Source organism: Ixodes scapularis, unplaced genomic scaffold (genome assembly GCF_016920785.2).
Source record: "Ixodes scapularis isolate PalLabHiFi unplaced genomic scaffold, ASM1692078v2 PGA_scaffold0__279_contigs__length_252992795, whole genome shotgun sequence".
Lineage (NCBI taxonomy): Eukaryota > Metazoa > Arthropoda > Arachnida > Ixodida > Ixodidae > Ixodes > Ixodes scapularis.
The window spans coordinates 38443627-38458786 of record NW_024609835.1 but is presented as its reverse complement, the minus strand read 5'-3'; the positions used below and the strand labels follow the sequence as shown (position 1 = coordinate 38458786).

General features: G+C 43.8%; 1 protein-coding gene across 1 annotated transcript in view; it reads left to right on the top strand.

Moving 5' to 3' along the window:
* LOC121048549 overlaps positions 1 to 14224 on the top strand; it is a 138042-nt gene extending 123818 nt beyond the window's left edge. Inside the window, exons 7-8 of the mRNA XM_042291701.1 lie at positions 398 to 483; positions 14079 to 14224. Coding sequence (XP_042147635.1) covers positions 398 to 483; positions 14079 to 14102 — 110 coding nt within the window. The 3' untranslated portion in view covers positions 14103 to 14224. The remainder of the gene's footprint in view (positions 1 to 397; positions 484 to 14078) is intronic.
* Positions 14225 to 15160: the final 936 nt, after the last annotated feature.

Below are 15160 nucleotides of genomic sequence, written 5' to 3'. Positions count from 1 at the left end.
CCACGACTTTTATTGTCTTTGGTTGGTTCTGTCTAAATCATAGAAAATTCACGTAACCACGGAGAAGAGAGTAAGCGCGACAAAACCGTCCAGTTCTCGATCGGCGGTTTTCGGGCGGTTAGAAAACGAATTTCGAACCGCGAATCGTGTCCTGGGTAGTTGGGTTCTTATATGTCATGAACAAATAAAAACCGTGGCGAGCGTAAATACCCTGCCAGTGTCCCTTTAAGAAGTACTGATCTAAAGATAATAAGCCGAAAGCTTCCTTTAATGAGTCACTCACTTGATGTTCCTTTATTTTTTTTTCTAATTCATACAAGCTTGACGATATATATGTTATGTGCTTTTCTTTGTATTTAGACAAAACGCTTGACAGTGCTCGACTGTTTCATTTTAGATATCATGAGCCCGTCCCATGTTATCCTGTACAAGATATTCGATGAAGATTTTGAGTGTGAGAATGCCAAGGAACTTTTAAAGAAGGTGTGTCCGGATCCGTGCGACATGACGCTGAGTCGAGAACTCTCCAATGATTGAAAGACAAATGAGTTCAAAGGCTCTGTGTTACTTCTAGCCCTTGTTGGTTATTTTGAATTGTCATGTTATGAAAGCTGAAATACTGCTCGTAATCGAGCAAAACAATAAATATACATAGAATATAAAAAAAAATGAAAAATACTTCTTTGCGTGTTTTAATATTGTACGCTTTTGAAATCATACAACTACGTTATTTTATTTGCCTTCTTCCTTATGTAATCCTCCGATTCCCCATGTCAAGTAACATGCTTCTACAATACCACCTATTGTGTTTTCGTATTTTAGAAAACCAGCCAGTGAGAGCCACTTACGCACTAACGTACTCATGGTGAACTCAACAATAAATTTCAACAATGTGCGGTACTATTAGAGGATCTTCAAAAAGAGGGTGGACGTGGCTGCCATAAATGACAGCCCTAGCCAACTAAAACCATTAAAGACTTAAAAAAGAAAAAAAAAACTGCGGATATGTTTGGCGCAGGTTTTTTTTTCAGTTCGGAAAAAAGTGGTAAACTTTTATTATCACAATCACTCTTTATTCTTCCGGGACATCTCTCAGTTTGAGTTTCCTCCGCTTCCTGGCGTTTGCGGTGAGTTGCTTCCACTTGGAGGCAAGACCGCCTACACTTTGTTTCAAGCCAGGCCGTAGTGAATGCTCCGAGGCGCTGAGGTCTATCACGTAGCGCTAAATGAACAACGTTACGGCGTTTGTCGTCTTTCTGTGTGTTTGCTTACACGAGAGGAACCAATCAAGGGCACACCGCGCGTTTGACCTTGCATTTTAAATGCATAGAATTTAGAAAGCCAGAACCTAGCGCTTTTGTTTACCCAACGTAGCTCAAGCTAGGAGGCGAATCAAGAGGAGGTGTAAACCTCAATGATGGGGGAAAGGGCGCTCAAGCGCTGAAGCCAAGAGACGAAAGAAAGCTACGATGTGGGATCAAAGCGAGGAGAATATCAAATACTACACTGTTAGAAAAACTCCTGTCAAAGTATGGGACACATACATGCTAACCTTGTTGCCACAACATGTACCGTATTACCGGACTACAGAACATGTTCCATACTTCTTTAGTATGGGACATAATCTTGTTGTATGGGCAGCCAGAATAAGTTCCATACACCATCATCACGGAACAAGTAGTGTGTGCTACAGGAAATGTACCATCATGGCACACAGCAGCACATGTTCGGTTGCAAGCCATGCTAGAACATGTACCATTTTTACGAAGTACATCACATGTTCCAATGCGTCCAAAATGACACAGGTTACATTTCTTGTACTTACGGAAAAAGTTCAGTCTTGTTTGTGATAGTACTGGCCCCATTTTATGTTACTACCGCTATTCACGAGAATATCCGGGCTTTGTCTGTCACATGCCAAGCTTCTCTTTAAAAAAGTTGATATGAGACACGCAAAACATGGATGTCCTGACAGTTTGCAGGCGCAACTTGATGCAAGTCTTTGCAACATAAAATTACCTGCAATGCGGAAATGTTCCCCAAACTTGTATGGAAAATTTGAACTGTCGTATCTAATGCGAGCACTAACCTGAAAAACAAAACAATGAATCTGTGACATATATATTCAATAGAACAGCCAGGAATGCTATGAGAAAGTGCTCGCATGCTACGTCAAGTTTAGAGATCATTGTACATGTAGGGACGGGGATAAAGGCATATAAACATTTGTAAACATCCTTATGAAACTAATTTCACGCTTGGTCGTTTTGGTTCCAAACCATAGCAACGGACCCATTGCGAAGAAGACTGAACAGTTTGCTGCTTCAAAAATATTTACATTTATTTTTCTTTTAAATGACTAGAACACATACACAATAAGAAAACATTTCATGCCGCAAATATATTTGGGGCAGCTCAGCCATCAAAAAAAAAATATCAAAGTGAGCAGTCTACTAAAGAAAAATGTCACAAAAAATTATGCTGACAAGCTACACCTCGAAAAGAACCATCTTGGCCTATGACAACAAATAGTAATATTAACAATAGAAAAAAAATGAATCTAAACAAGCACCGAATTTTCTTTCCGCTTCTTTTGGAACTTCGAGAACTCTTGGAGGGCTCCCTGCGCCTTCAGACGCACCAGAGCAACTTTTCTTCAAGACTGCCGGGGACCTCCTGTGGGTTCATTGCCAGAAGTTGCCTGAAAGAAAGAGCACTGAAATAATGGGCGGGATTATTTAGAGGAAGATGTCTAACAGAAGCTAAGGAGTTCCTGACTCCTTCTTTAACTTCTCTATCGGTTAGTAATCCAATCTGAACGAATTCTAAATCTTGACTATAGTATACTTTCAAGCGGAGACAAACGTCCCTAAACTGGACAGTCCGTGCACACACCATGAGCCTCCAAGTCTAATCCTTGCATCAAAACAAATCTTGATTGAACAAAAAAAAATATATATTTCACCCCACTGGCATTAGTTCTCAGTAATAACTGCGCACATTTCGGAACTTGCGTGAGCACACAACGCTAAGACATTCTACAACCCGAGACGGAGGCTACAAAGGAGGACAAACACATCCATCTCAATTGAGACGTATGTCTTCGTAGCCTCCATCCCGGGTTGTAGAATGTCATATTAACCAGCTCGCCTGCCTAGTAACGTTGTACACAACAATACTTCGGTTAAAAAAGTAATTCAGAGTACCAGTCAGTGCAATATTACAAAAAAGCTCGCCTGAAGTGCTTAAGCAGAATATTGTGGTTAATATTAGAACACTGAACATTCATGTCTTTTGGTTCATATTACTTATTTTGACTGATAAGCATAGCCCGGTCACAGGTATATTTATGTGCCCCTGCAAAACAAGGACCCATGCATTTGCAACCGAGTGATACTAAGGCGGGTTAAAATATAAGTTGCACGTACCGTAGGATGCATAAGTTCTAGTATTGGTTCTATATGACAATATATCTGAGTACCAGATTCGTGTTGATTCTTTCATTATATTGCAACATAATAATAGGATTTAAAAAGAAGCGGTCCTCCCCGCAGCACATCCAATTAATGTGAGTAACGAATTGTAAAGCGAATTGCGAATTGCCAAACAAATTGTAAATAAGGGTGTCTAGAAAGCAGCACATTAACATTAGACCTTTGCCTTTCTTAGTGTAAAGTTTCAACAAAAACATGGTTCAACATGTTCCAGGTTGCTGCTGAAGGTGCCAAACAAACACAAAGCCTAAGGCTAATATTCTGCTCTACAAAACATATTTTTTTCCAAATTGCTGTCGAAAGTTAGACACTTTGCTTGATGTAATTGGCAATGCCTCAGCGACAGTGTGACCAAGCTGAATGAAACCCTTAATATTTACATGGGAATACTGCAATACGTTCGAGGAATCGTTATGCGTCTGATATCCTTTTTTTTTTTTCTTTCTTTACAGATTTCTTTAAAGAAAAGCCATGAAAGCTACGCGTATGCGGTTTGCGCGAGTGAGTTATACGCCCAGGGGGACATTACCGGGGTGGCTAATCTTCGCGATAAGTCGGCTAATTAATTGAAATTCGTTAATTATATTTTAATTAGTGGAAGTAGTCGTATGTTTCCAATTAGATATTTGCTGAGCGTCGTTCAAATTCCCTAGATCAGTAATTTTTGAAGGACTTTGAGTGCGTGAAAAGCGCAACAGTGTGCTGAAGTTACTACTCGTGGAGCAGGTACAAGGCTGGGGCTAGCTAAGAGACGGAAAAATCGCGCGGGCGCCTTACCGCAACCTCGTGCTCCACAAGTGGTAACTTTATTGTACTACTACACTTCTCACGCGCTTAAAGTATTTATGAAAATGACTCATTTAATGGCTTTCGATAACACTTAGCAAGTCTTTAATTTGAACCATATGTCTATTTTCACTCATTAAAAAGTTAACCAATTTTAATTCATTAGCCGACATATTGCAAAGATTAGCCACCCACACAATGTCCCCCTGGGCGTATAACTCACTCGCAAAAACCGCATAAGTGTAGCTTTCATGGCTTTCTTTAAACAAATCTGTAAGAATAAAAAAAATCCTGCATATGTACAGTACTCAGCAAAGGAACACGCGACTGTATTACCTCTTAAGATTACATCAATCTATGACGTAGCGCACAAAATTGTTGCATTAAGCATTAAGCGTTCGGCCACCGACAAGTTAGCGCGTTTATGAGGTAATAACAGTTTGTGTGTTCCTACAAGTTTCGGAAACATTGCACATTGCCAAAGGAAAACAGTGTTTGAACTTTTTGACTTGTACCCTATACTGTAAACGACTTATTTTTCGCGGGCTCAATATTTCGCGATTGAGGTAAAAGTTGAAGATTTGGAATAATTCGCGGGTTCTAATTTTCGCGATGCGGCGGGATCCCAATATAGATTCCAATGTGTTTACATTTTACCAAGATCGTTCGCGGGACCTTTTTTTTTTTTTTTTTTTTTTAATTGTAGGCGATTCGGGAAAATTACTATCTTTCGAAAAATAAGTCGCCTACAGTCTTCGAAATCTCCAATTCTGAGCCCAATTGGCTTTGCCGGAAATACGTTGAAGAGCACACCACCATTCAAAGGTATGCCAAACTGCTTAGGATGTTGGCAAGGACACGATAACAGATTAGGTACATAATTTATTGCTAACGGCCTTTTATGTCATTAACGCTGTCAAAAATTACTTATCAGTTATTGCTGCTTCCCAGACAAAAATAAATCGCCTATTTATTTCTTCACGAAATGCAATATCCACTTGACAATTCAACCACTTGAAGGGATTAGAACTGTCCATACGATACATTTTTCCAAAGCAAATTCACAGTGCACATTTTCATAACTGAAAGGCACGTTCATAGTTACCTCTAAACGAGCTTCAACGCTGCTGGCAGCTCAGCAGGGTACTTTAGGTTGAGACAACAGTATGTGGCGTACATCAGCTCCATAGCAGAGAGGAAGCTGACGCCTTCGAAGCACCTGGTGCCATCCAGTGGCAGTTGAAGATGCTTCTGCCTGAAAAAAAAGTAGATCTTTTTAGTCATAAGGGAACGCTGAACCAAACGTTTATGATTGCAATTGTGTTTGAGAGCATTAATACCTAGGACTTTTGGGATTTATACTATTTTCAAACATGGCACACCTTTTCAGTTTTTATCTGGGGAGATTTTCAGTTTCTTCCGGTTAGCATGTATACCCCTGAGTTTTATCGCTTTATTCTGGTGATATGTATAGTATCTTCCTTTAATTCACAACGCAAAACCGCACTCCGTTGCGGTGAATGAACTTGATACGCGATGAAAACAAGTCAAATCCCATCCTCTAAAAAAAGGGAACTTGACACACAAAACCCAATTACAATTCACGAGCATGCTCATGAATGTGCGAGGCTGCATGCACAATGCGCGAGTCTGGTCGCATATTCACGAGCAAGCTCGTGAATTGCGAGGTTGGTTAGGTCATGATGGCGAAAATATTTGTTTGATGGCTCTGCAGTAATTTGTATTGGCAGAGCAAAGCTCTGCCACTATGGCCAGGATTCGGGTCGTCCAATGAAAGAACGTTAACGCGCGTCGTGCGTACAGCAACTTCCAGTAGAGCTGCACGACGTCGTGCGTGTAGCAATACTCTACATAAAAAGGCTGTCCTTCTCAGGCCATAAGCGGGAGTTCACTCTGAGCATGCGCAGCGCTCAGAGAGCTCCAATGTGGCGTCGAGTGAATACCACCTATTACATTAGAGGTTTCGACTCGACCGGGGTAATTTCGAAGTATATTCGTCTATCAGTAGCCCGAGTTATTTCGGAAATATCAGTCCCGAAAAAATGCCATCAATTTAGTCCACAAAACACCTGGAGTGACGGAGCATCCGCGGCGCGCACACGAGCATTAGCAAGACGATGATTGATTACTGGCACAGCGCGGATAAGTTTACTGGGTGACTCAAAATATCGCACGATAATGCGTAGCTATTACTAAGATGCAAAAGCCTGCATTATTTCTCTGCATCAAGCAGGGGCCACCTTTATTTGACCGCATATTCGAAAAGCTGCCAAGAACGCTCACACGGTCGAGAAGGTGAGAAACGCAGTGCTCCGCTATGCCTTTCAGACGCATAAAAAAAAAAAAAAAAAGAAAGTTAAAAACAAGCCCCTTTTATATCGAACGCTGCATTGAGAATATATTACGCTTTGACCTTAGGAATATACTTCGTTCCTTAAAACATAAATGACCAATGTTCACGTCTTCTAATCCGATCTTCCCTCATTCTCCAATTGCCCCATCCCCCTCCCCGATCAAGCGCTGAACTTTGAACCATGTGAGGTTGAAGTTAGCGGCGAATCTAGTTTAATTCGACGCGCTTAAGTCACGCATGTTGACAGCGGCTTGGCATAATAATGCGGTAATATTGCGGAAACCGTGCTCTCCTAGAGCCCAACTACTAAATAGGGTCGGGCAGTATGTCGCCCCGAATCAGGAACTATAAAAGGCCTAGTTTTATGCGGCTGGGAAGACGAGACGCTGCACGATGGGCATCCCGAACTTGGAATATACGACACCTTTAGAGATAGTAGACTAACACTGGCGTTAGGAGCAACTTAACGTATACGTACCTTGGAAAACGAAGCCGTCTACGTACCGTAGAACGCCGCTGACGACGCGACAACAACGCCAAACTCGCCTTCCGAACGGGTAGCAGCATAACACTCCGTGCGACGCGACTGGCGCGCCGCCGCGCGGCCGGTACCGAAGATAGGCAGCGAGAACCCCAGAGAAAACGAAACCGAAACCACGCCGCGTACGTTGGTACGCATTGAAGTCGGAGTGGTGCGGTTGCGCTGGGTTCACAGCATGAAGTGCTGCCTGTGCTGCGTCATTTTAAGTGCTTCAATAGTTATGCGTCGTATCTCGTGGAGACAAAGTTTCACAGTTTTTCACCTCGCCGATGTTTTGTGGGACAGCGACAACGATGGACCCGTGCCGTACGACGTGAGAAATTTGGTCTCCCGATCATGTCTGCCACTGTGTCGGCACGGCTGACATATTCTACACTGCCGCTTTGCGCTCTGCGTTTGTTTTCGTACCAGTAACGCCTACATGTGTCAGCGCCGATAGGACGAACCCACACTCGCAGGTATGCATTGCCAATTTCGTTGGAGGAATGCCCTCCAAAGAAGTTTCGTCCCCATCGTACCTGTCGATGATATTTCCGGACAAGTATGGCACGCAATCTGTACTTCATGAAGAAAGATTCGAAAGGTAAAAAAAGTGACAAATATAAATCTAAAGAAAACAACAATGAAACTCGGAATCACTGGAGAATCGACGTTTGAGTGTGGAAGTTTATGTGGTGTGCTTTCTTTCTTGACCAGCCTCCTTTCGGATGTGGAAACGCTGACACTCCGAGTTCTGTAGACAACATTTTTTTTTCTCGGCTTTAGAGCCACCTATCGCAAAGTGGTTCGAACTGGAAGTACCGTCCACTGGTCCCTTCCTACCTGTAAAATGTGCACCTCCCACGATGAGTGGTATTATCTGACAGCCTTTGACGGTCAAAGCCAGTTCCCATTTAGTTACGCCGCCCAAACTAAATTTCCACCTGGTTTCGCGATGCCAACTCTTTTTGTTATATTAAGTGTTGTGCCAAGTGACGGTCATGTCAAAGTACCTGTGCGCCGAAAATCAGCACCTTGCACAACAGGTTATTACACAACAGCTGACCGCAAAAGCCCTTGGCGGCCAAACCGTGTGTTGGCCGACAACTTTGTTTTCTCGGCTTTGGAACCACCTTTCGTAAAGTTGTTTCAATTGGAAGTACTGTCCACTAGTCCCTTCCTACCTCTAAAGTCTCCACCTCTCCCGACCAGTGGCATTCTCTTGACAGCCTTTTCATGATCAAAACCGGTTCCCATTGAGTTACGCCGCCCAAACCAAATTTTCACCTGGTTTCCCTATGCCACCTTTTTTTTTGTATAATAAGTGTTGTGTCATGTTACTGTCAAGTCCAAGCACATTAGCGCCCAAATCTGCACTTTGCACAGCCCGCTATAACACAACATTTTGGGTCCAATATTGGATGTCCCGTACAGCTTTATTTCTTTATTCGTTAGAAACATAACTGTCCCACCTGCTGTCTTAAAGAAACTTGGCTCTCTTCGTGCACAAACTTAGTGAACCTCTCACTCGCCTCCAAATATCATCGTTCCAGCAGTCCTAGGTTTACAGCGACGAGCGAAATAAATTTCCCACACAGAGCAATTAAGGTGGCGGCCGTCTTGTTTTTCGGAAAATTACTCCAACTCCTTTTTCGGCCGCAATTAGAGAAATTACCCCTAATTACGACTGAAACTCAATATATAAGTCGAGAACAGCTAAATGCCCTTCTGCCCCAGCACTCATGCAACGTCACCCTCAACGTATCGGCTCAAAAAGCAAAAGTTTCGTCCGTGCGCGCTTCCGCCGCCACAGCTTGGCATGCGAAAAGGCGCCGCAGGCTGCTGAACGCGCCTCACAGTCGAACGCCAGCTCCTCCGCTAGGGGCGCTGCGCGCGTTCTTCAAAGCACCCCCTATAGTTCCCGCATGGAGTGTATATGGCTCCTACGGAGCAGAGTAGCGCAATCCTTTGAACCCCGTGTTTTGCCGACAACATGGCCGACAGAGCGGCTCGGCGCGAGTCACGTGGTACTCAGGGTTCCAGGAGGCGGCCCGCCCTATGGGAGAATACATGGAGATCGACACAACACGGCTGATTAAGAAATGAACGGCGAGTTCGCACTTTTCAAAACTAGTCTGTCGTGAAGTTAGTAAAGCACTAAACAGTTTATCAAAGTTTTAATAATATCGGATACGTGTGCAAATTTTGAGAAGGCAATTTCCAAGGCAATGGCGTTTGAAGCAGACGATTTTTGCTCGCAGCGGAGATGGGCTTTTCGGGTTGGCAGGAGCGGGTCACGTGAATGGTGTGACGTCGCCGTGTCGTCTGCTGCATGATGCCGCTCAGGCAATTTTTAAAAAAAGTTACGTCCTTGTATGGCACAAAACTTATCGCATATTATTCTAAAATGTGTCATTATTATGTCAAAAATAATTTCCATTCCGCGCATCCCCACAAAACTGAAGAAACAACGATTTTCTCACGTTCCCCATGCATTTCTGACCGCAGTTGGAACCTCCGGGCGTTCGCTGCTATACTTCATCTCACCTTCGTATGGACTATTGATAGCCGCACGTGCTAAAACCGCGAGCTAGTCGCTTTGAATGAAGCCGCGGCGGCTGCACGAGCGATCGTGCTGCAAGTGCTCTAGTCAAGGTAGTCAAGGCTGGCCGCTCGCGCTAGCACAGCCTTCGCGGTTAGTCCATGTTAGGGTGAGACAAAGTATAGTCGCCGAGAGACGGCGTTCTAGATTGCGCTACTCTGCTCCTAAGTAGCTATATAGTGCTCTACCCGGGCCCACGCTGGCCGGCAGCGGCCTGCGCATGCGCGGGAGAGAGATGTCTTCCTTCGCGCGGCGTAACTCTGCTCACGGGCGCTGTACTTCCGCGGTCTGATTGAGTTCCATAAAAATTCCTGGATATCCGGCACTTTTGGGCGCGTTCAATTTGCTTATACCAGTTGACCAGACTATAAACTGTAATCTTGTCAGGCTTTTTTTATTGATACGGATAAGCTCATACTTATTGCTTAAATAGCACATTTCAATGCATATGGTACAGTTCCCGTTCTTGAAAGCAAACAGCACATTATGTGCATTTCCAGAAAACGGGACATGTTCTAGTCGGTTTTTCCACGTAGATTGATGGAATTTTCTAACAGTGTAGGCGAGGAGATCGAACATGAGCGGGAGGTCTTTGCAGCTTGTTTTCCACAGAGTTCGGTGTTTACCCAACACAACACGTGTGGACTGCGTCTTACATAACGTGAAATGCGTTGACAATAAACGGAGTTACGTTGGCGGGACACGACAAGCCGGATCACTTCCAAAGCAGTCGTCAGAGGATGCGAGCACGACCCACTGCGGCAGCCGAGCGCTGCGTCATTGTTATTGTTGTCCCCATGGGTGTAGTCCTAAAGTTAGCCGCTTGGAGCGCAGCGGTTGGATCTTCTCCCCCGACGGTTGATGACAGAATAAGAGTGCAAGACCCGCTCCTCGAGCGAAGCCCTCAACTTTTTCTATTTTAGCAGAGCGAACGCTGGAGAGGATGCGAGTTCCTCATTCGATCCTCTCGAACGGGACGAGCTTGTCAAGCACTCTTAACCAGTCAACGACTATATAAGAATACATGATACTCTGCTCATTTGCATTAGACAACATGCATGCAGCACCAAATCTTCTCCCATTAGTGGGGACGGCCCGTTTTCGAGAACACCTGCGCATTGGCACCTTTTGGTTTCGACCACGTGGCCGCGTGCGGTGACAGCTCCTTGTAAGAAGGCGAAGTGGAAGAGTAATCTGACCCCGAGAAGAACAAACCACCCATCAAGCTTTCGTGCAGGGATTTGCTACGGCGAAGCCTGCCGGTATAGGATCTAGCGCGCTGCCCGCCTTTATTCTCCTGAGGGGAATCCGTACCAATACCGCCTGCACAAGAGCACCTGCTTCTTCTAAGGGACCGCAGCCAAAGAGGCGCTCCGATTAGAAGTGAAGTAGCCTTCCTGGAGAACTTCCAGACCGATCCTCAAGATATCCACGGGCCTTCACCTTGCGCTCGCTCTTAGACTTTCTGCGTGAGTCGGGCCTAGAGGTGCACATCTACCTTTCTCTCTGCGTACTCAACGTGTGTGTAATATATGCGCCAGGACGTCTAGGCCTCGGAGCCATCGACGCACTCCCCTTACCAGTATGCCTTCTTTTTGTGGCGTAATAAACGTGCATTACTGCTCTTACTGTGCCGTTTTAGATAAGAAAGAATAAGGTCTTCCGATTGGCATTATTAATTCTAATGAAAAAACGAAAAAATACTTTGTTGCTTGTGCGCCAAATAAAACGTATTCAAACTTCTTTTTTTTTAATAAAATATTTTTTCCGGAACAAAAGTCATAAAGCCGCTCTCAACTGGGCACTTGCCGACTCGAGCGAAGTCGGAACATTGGATAGTTATAAGCCCTAATTGTTGTTTCTGTGGGCTTAATATATTTTGTACAGAAACTGCACATAGACCACAATGAGTGAAAATGCTTTTGTTTACAGGTCATTGTATTTTGCAATCAAAATCACAAACGTGGCCCATAATGCAAAATAATCCATATTCAGAGCTTTGTAACTCGCAATTAAAAGTTCCGGAAACTTTTTTTATGACTGAGTCCAGTGTGTTCCACATTCATACAAGATCTCGAAAATCATTTAAAACAAGGCCATCTTTACTTTTGTTTCAGTCTTCACCAATGTAGGTCAATATTGTGCCCTATCAGGCTCGTTAAAAACATTTTGCAATTCTTTTTTTTTTTTTATTTACGGCGCGCCCAATACCACGGAATTAGCAGAACTGCGTTTGCTGGAATACAGAAAGATTATATTTGGCCGATCTCAAAAAAAGGGGCAAGAAAATGACCAAAAACATATATTAAAGTTCGGAGCAGTCAGTACAGTGACACGAGTTTGTTAAGATGAACTGCTTATAAATATATGCTTCAGCTTTATACAAAATACAAGCGCCATGAACAATGTAGACACTGTACCGGTTTCTGGATTCTGCCAACTATCTTGTTTACAAAACCCGGTGTGTGAACGAACTTGAGAGGCTCCACTTGCACTCGTCTTTTTATTGAACCGGGATCGAGGCCGATGGCGTTAAATTGACACGCGAGGTAATGGCACCACAATAAGACTGCCCGTGTGTGTGGCCGGGAAGTAGAAGGGCGCAACAAACCATTGGTGACCTGTGAGATCCAGCTGCAGGAACTACCCTTTCACGGAAGTGACCAGGCTGGGAGCGGTTTCTTCCTGAGTTCCGCCTGTGATTTCTCTTGCTTGTCTACGGATCCTTCGCAGTTTTTAATGGCTGAACATCACAGTTCGAAGCGCGTGTATTGCGCTGATTACTTGAAAAGGCGTGTGGAGGCCCACTACGACGTTACACGCGAGTCGAACTCCTGACCCGTAGGAGTCTCTGTCACGGAAAAGGGATTCCCGACACAATACAAAATACCCGACCGCGTGGCAAAATAAATGCCGCAGCCCTCCCCGACGGCTTCCTGCCGAAGAGCGAGAGAGATGACCTGCGACCGACGGCCGGGGCGGACGCAAAATTCTTCCGCAGTCAAATGTGTCTATAATCGATCGTTTTAATAAATCATGTTTGTAGAAAGACTTAGGTCCATATAAGGAAGAAGGTTACCAAAGAAGCTTTCGAAGTGTGGTGTATCTGGACATAGTTCTACAAAACGCTCGTCTCTCTGAAGAAGGTCTTCCCGTCCGTGAAACGGACTTTGTGAGCGTGAACTGCTTCGGCTGTTTCCAGGCGCTGACTGCATTTTCGTGTGACACGTCGGGATGTCACAAGATTTTTGTTCCTGAATAATCAGCCGTAGAGAAGCTGAACAGATAAGTGCAGCCTTCAGGATGTTTTTTTAAGTACGTGAAGTCTTCAAATTCATAAATCAGTGCAGCATTCACTCTAAAAAAAAATTCGTTCTTGAAAGGATCATCGACACCCCAAGAATTCTTTCAGCTCGTGATGAACGGTTTCGCCTCAAGCACTATCGCCCCCTGGTGCACTAGAGTGCACCAGGGGGCGATAGTGCTTGAGGCTTGCAAACTTAAAATTTTCTATTTTAAGTTTGCAGGCCAATACTTATTTCAGGCTGCAACAGTGGAAAAATCGGTGATCAGTGGCGCCCAACTGAAAGATGCGAAGTACTTCGCACAAGCATACTGACACAAGCGTGACACAAGTATACTCACACGTAACACTGCTGAGCCACAAGTTTTGTGATTGCTGTGTAATCTCAAGAGTAAGACAAGACTGTTCCCTTCCTTCCCTCCTTTGCAAAGCTTGGGGACAAAGTCATAGGGCCACGGCAGAGGCAGGGCTAGCATTCTGCCTTCCTATGCTTGTAAGAGTGCCACCTCCCCCCTAATTTTTTTTTCATATAAGCTTAGCCAACAGTGGTCTTTAAGAAAGCTGCCGTTGAAACAGACAGTAGAGGCAGTACATACACGCAAATTTCTTCTGAAATTCACGTCCATGTTCATTTGTACGAAGCGCTAAGAAGAGCATTTTCTAATGGTGTTCGATGGTAAAACCTGTCAATATTCTCCGATCGGCAATCGACCGTTCAATAAAATTGTACTCTATTTCGGTTTCAGAGAAACCTTTTGGAACACCTAATTGATGTTTTGATTTTCCAATTCACGGAGTAGCTGACCAGCATACTTGCGGAGTTAAAATAATAATATTTTTTCTTTCACGGAAAAAGCAGGAGGTACACTAATAGATTCAATGTCATACACTGTTACCAGCTATACTCTTGGAATTATTGAACTTGTGATTCGTCAGTTGCATGCTTTTTTGCAGTCCCTAGATTTAGAAACTGAGAGACATTTAACATTTACTTTCAGGATTTGATCTTGTGGGTGGAGTGAGCGTCGAGTATATGCACGCCGTTCTTCAAGGAGCAGCAAAGCAGTTTACAGAACTGCTGCTTTCTTCATCCAACTCTCAAAAACGGTTCTACATAGGTACGTCGTACAGTACCAAAATGTCTCATTTCCAGTTACAAGTTGGCGCATAAGTTGCTCTTTTCATAATTTGTGGCACCTCTTCGACCTATTTTTACCTTAATGGCGTTTACCAGGCCAATTCCTGACTTGAATCTTTACATGGTAGTACTATTCGCGTTTCCTGCTCGTTACTTGCCCACTCAGCAGAAGCAGGGAGTTCTCCAGTGAGGGTTCCCCCTGGTTACTAGCTCCACAGTCCGGGCAAACCTAGAGATGTTGCAAACCTCCCAAGGTTCGAGTTCGAAAGTTTGAAGATATTGAATACTTTGAACCTTGCAACCTCGGACTATCAGTCCGAGATCGCAAGGTACAAATTTTATGGGGTCTGAGTTTCGCACAGTCTCAAATTCATCTTCATGCTATTAATCATTTTTATCAGAATATCTTCTAGGCTTGAAAAGGTTTACTCCGACTTAACAAAACAAATTAATAACAAAAGGTACAGACGTTTCGCCACCTGGATAGGTGGCGAAACGTCTGTACCTTTTGTTATTAATTTGTTATGTTAAGTCGGAGTAAACCTTTTCAATCATGAATTCACCCGGCTTTTGGAACATTTTTGCATATTCTAGGCGTAACTCTATATTTAACAGCATTTTCGTCCCTTTGAAGCTGACACAAATGCCAATAGTGGTTGCCAAGTATAGAGGTTTTTTGCGCGACACAGGGGACAATTACAAGCGAGTAGACACGGACAAGCGCAAAAAACCTCTATACTGCATCATGAACCAACTCGGCCAACAACAAGTTTTAAGTGGTTGCCAAGGTTTTGCCAAATCTCCAGATCTGTAAAATCAGAATTTTAGCTTAACCTTCAAGAAGATTAGGCATAGATTGGGCAAAATAAAATTGCCAGGCTGGTTGACCGATTTTGATTAGCTCTAGAGCTGCTTGTCACATTTTTTAATACGTATCTAAAA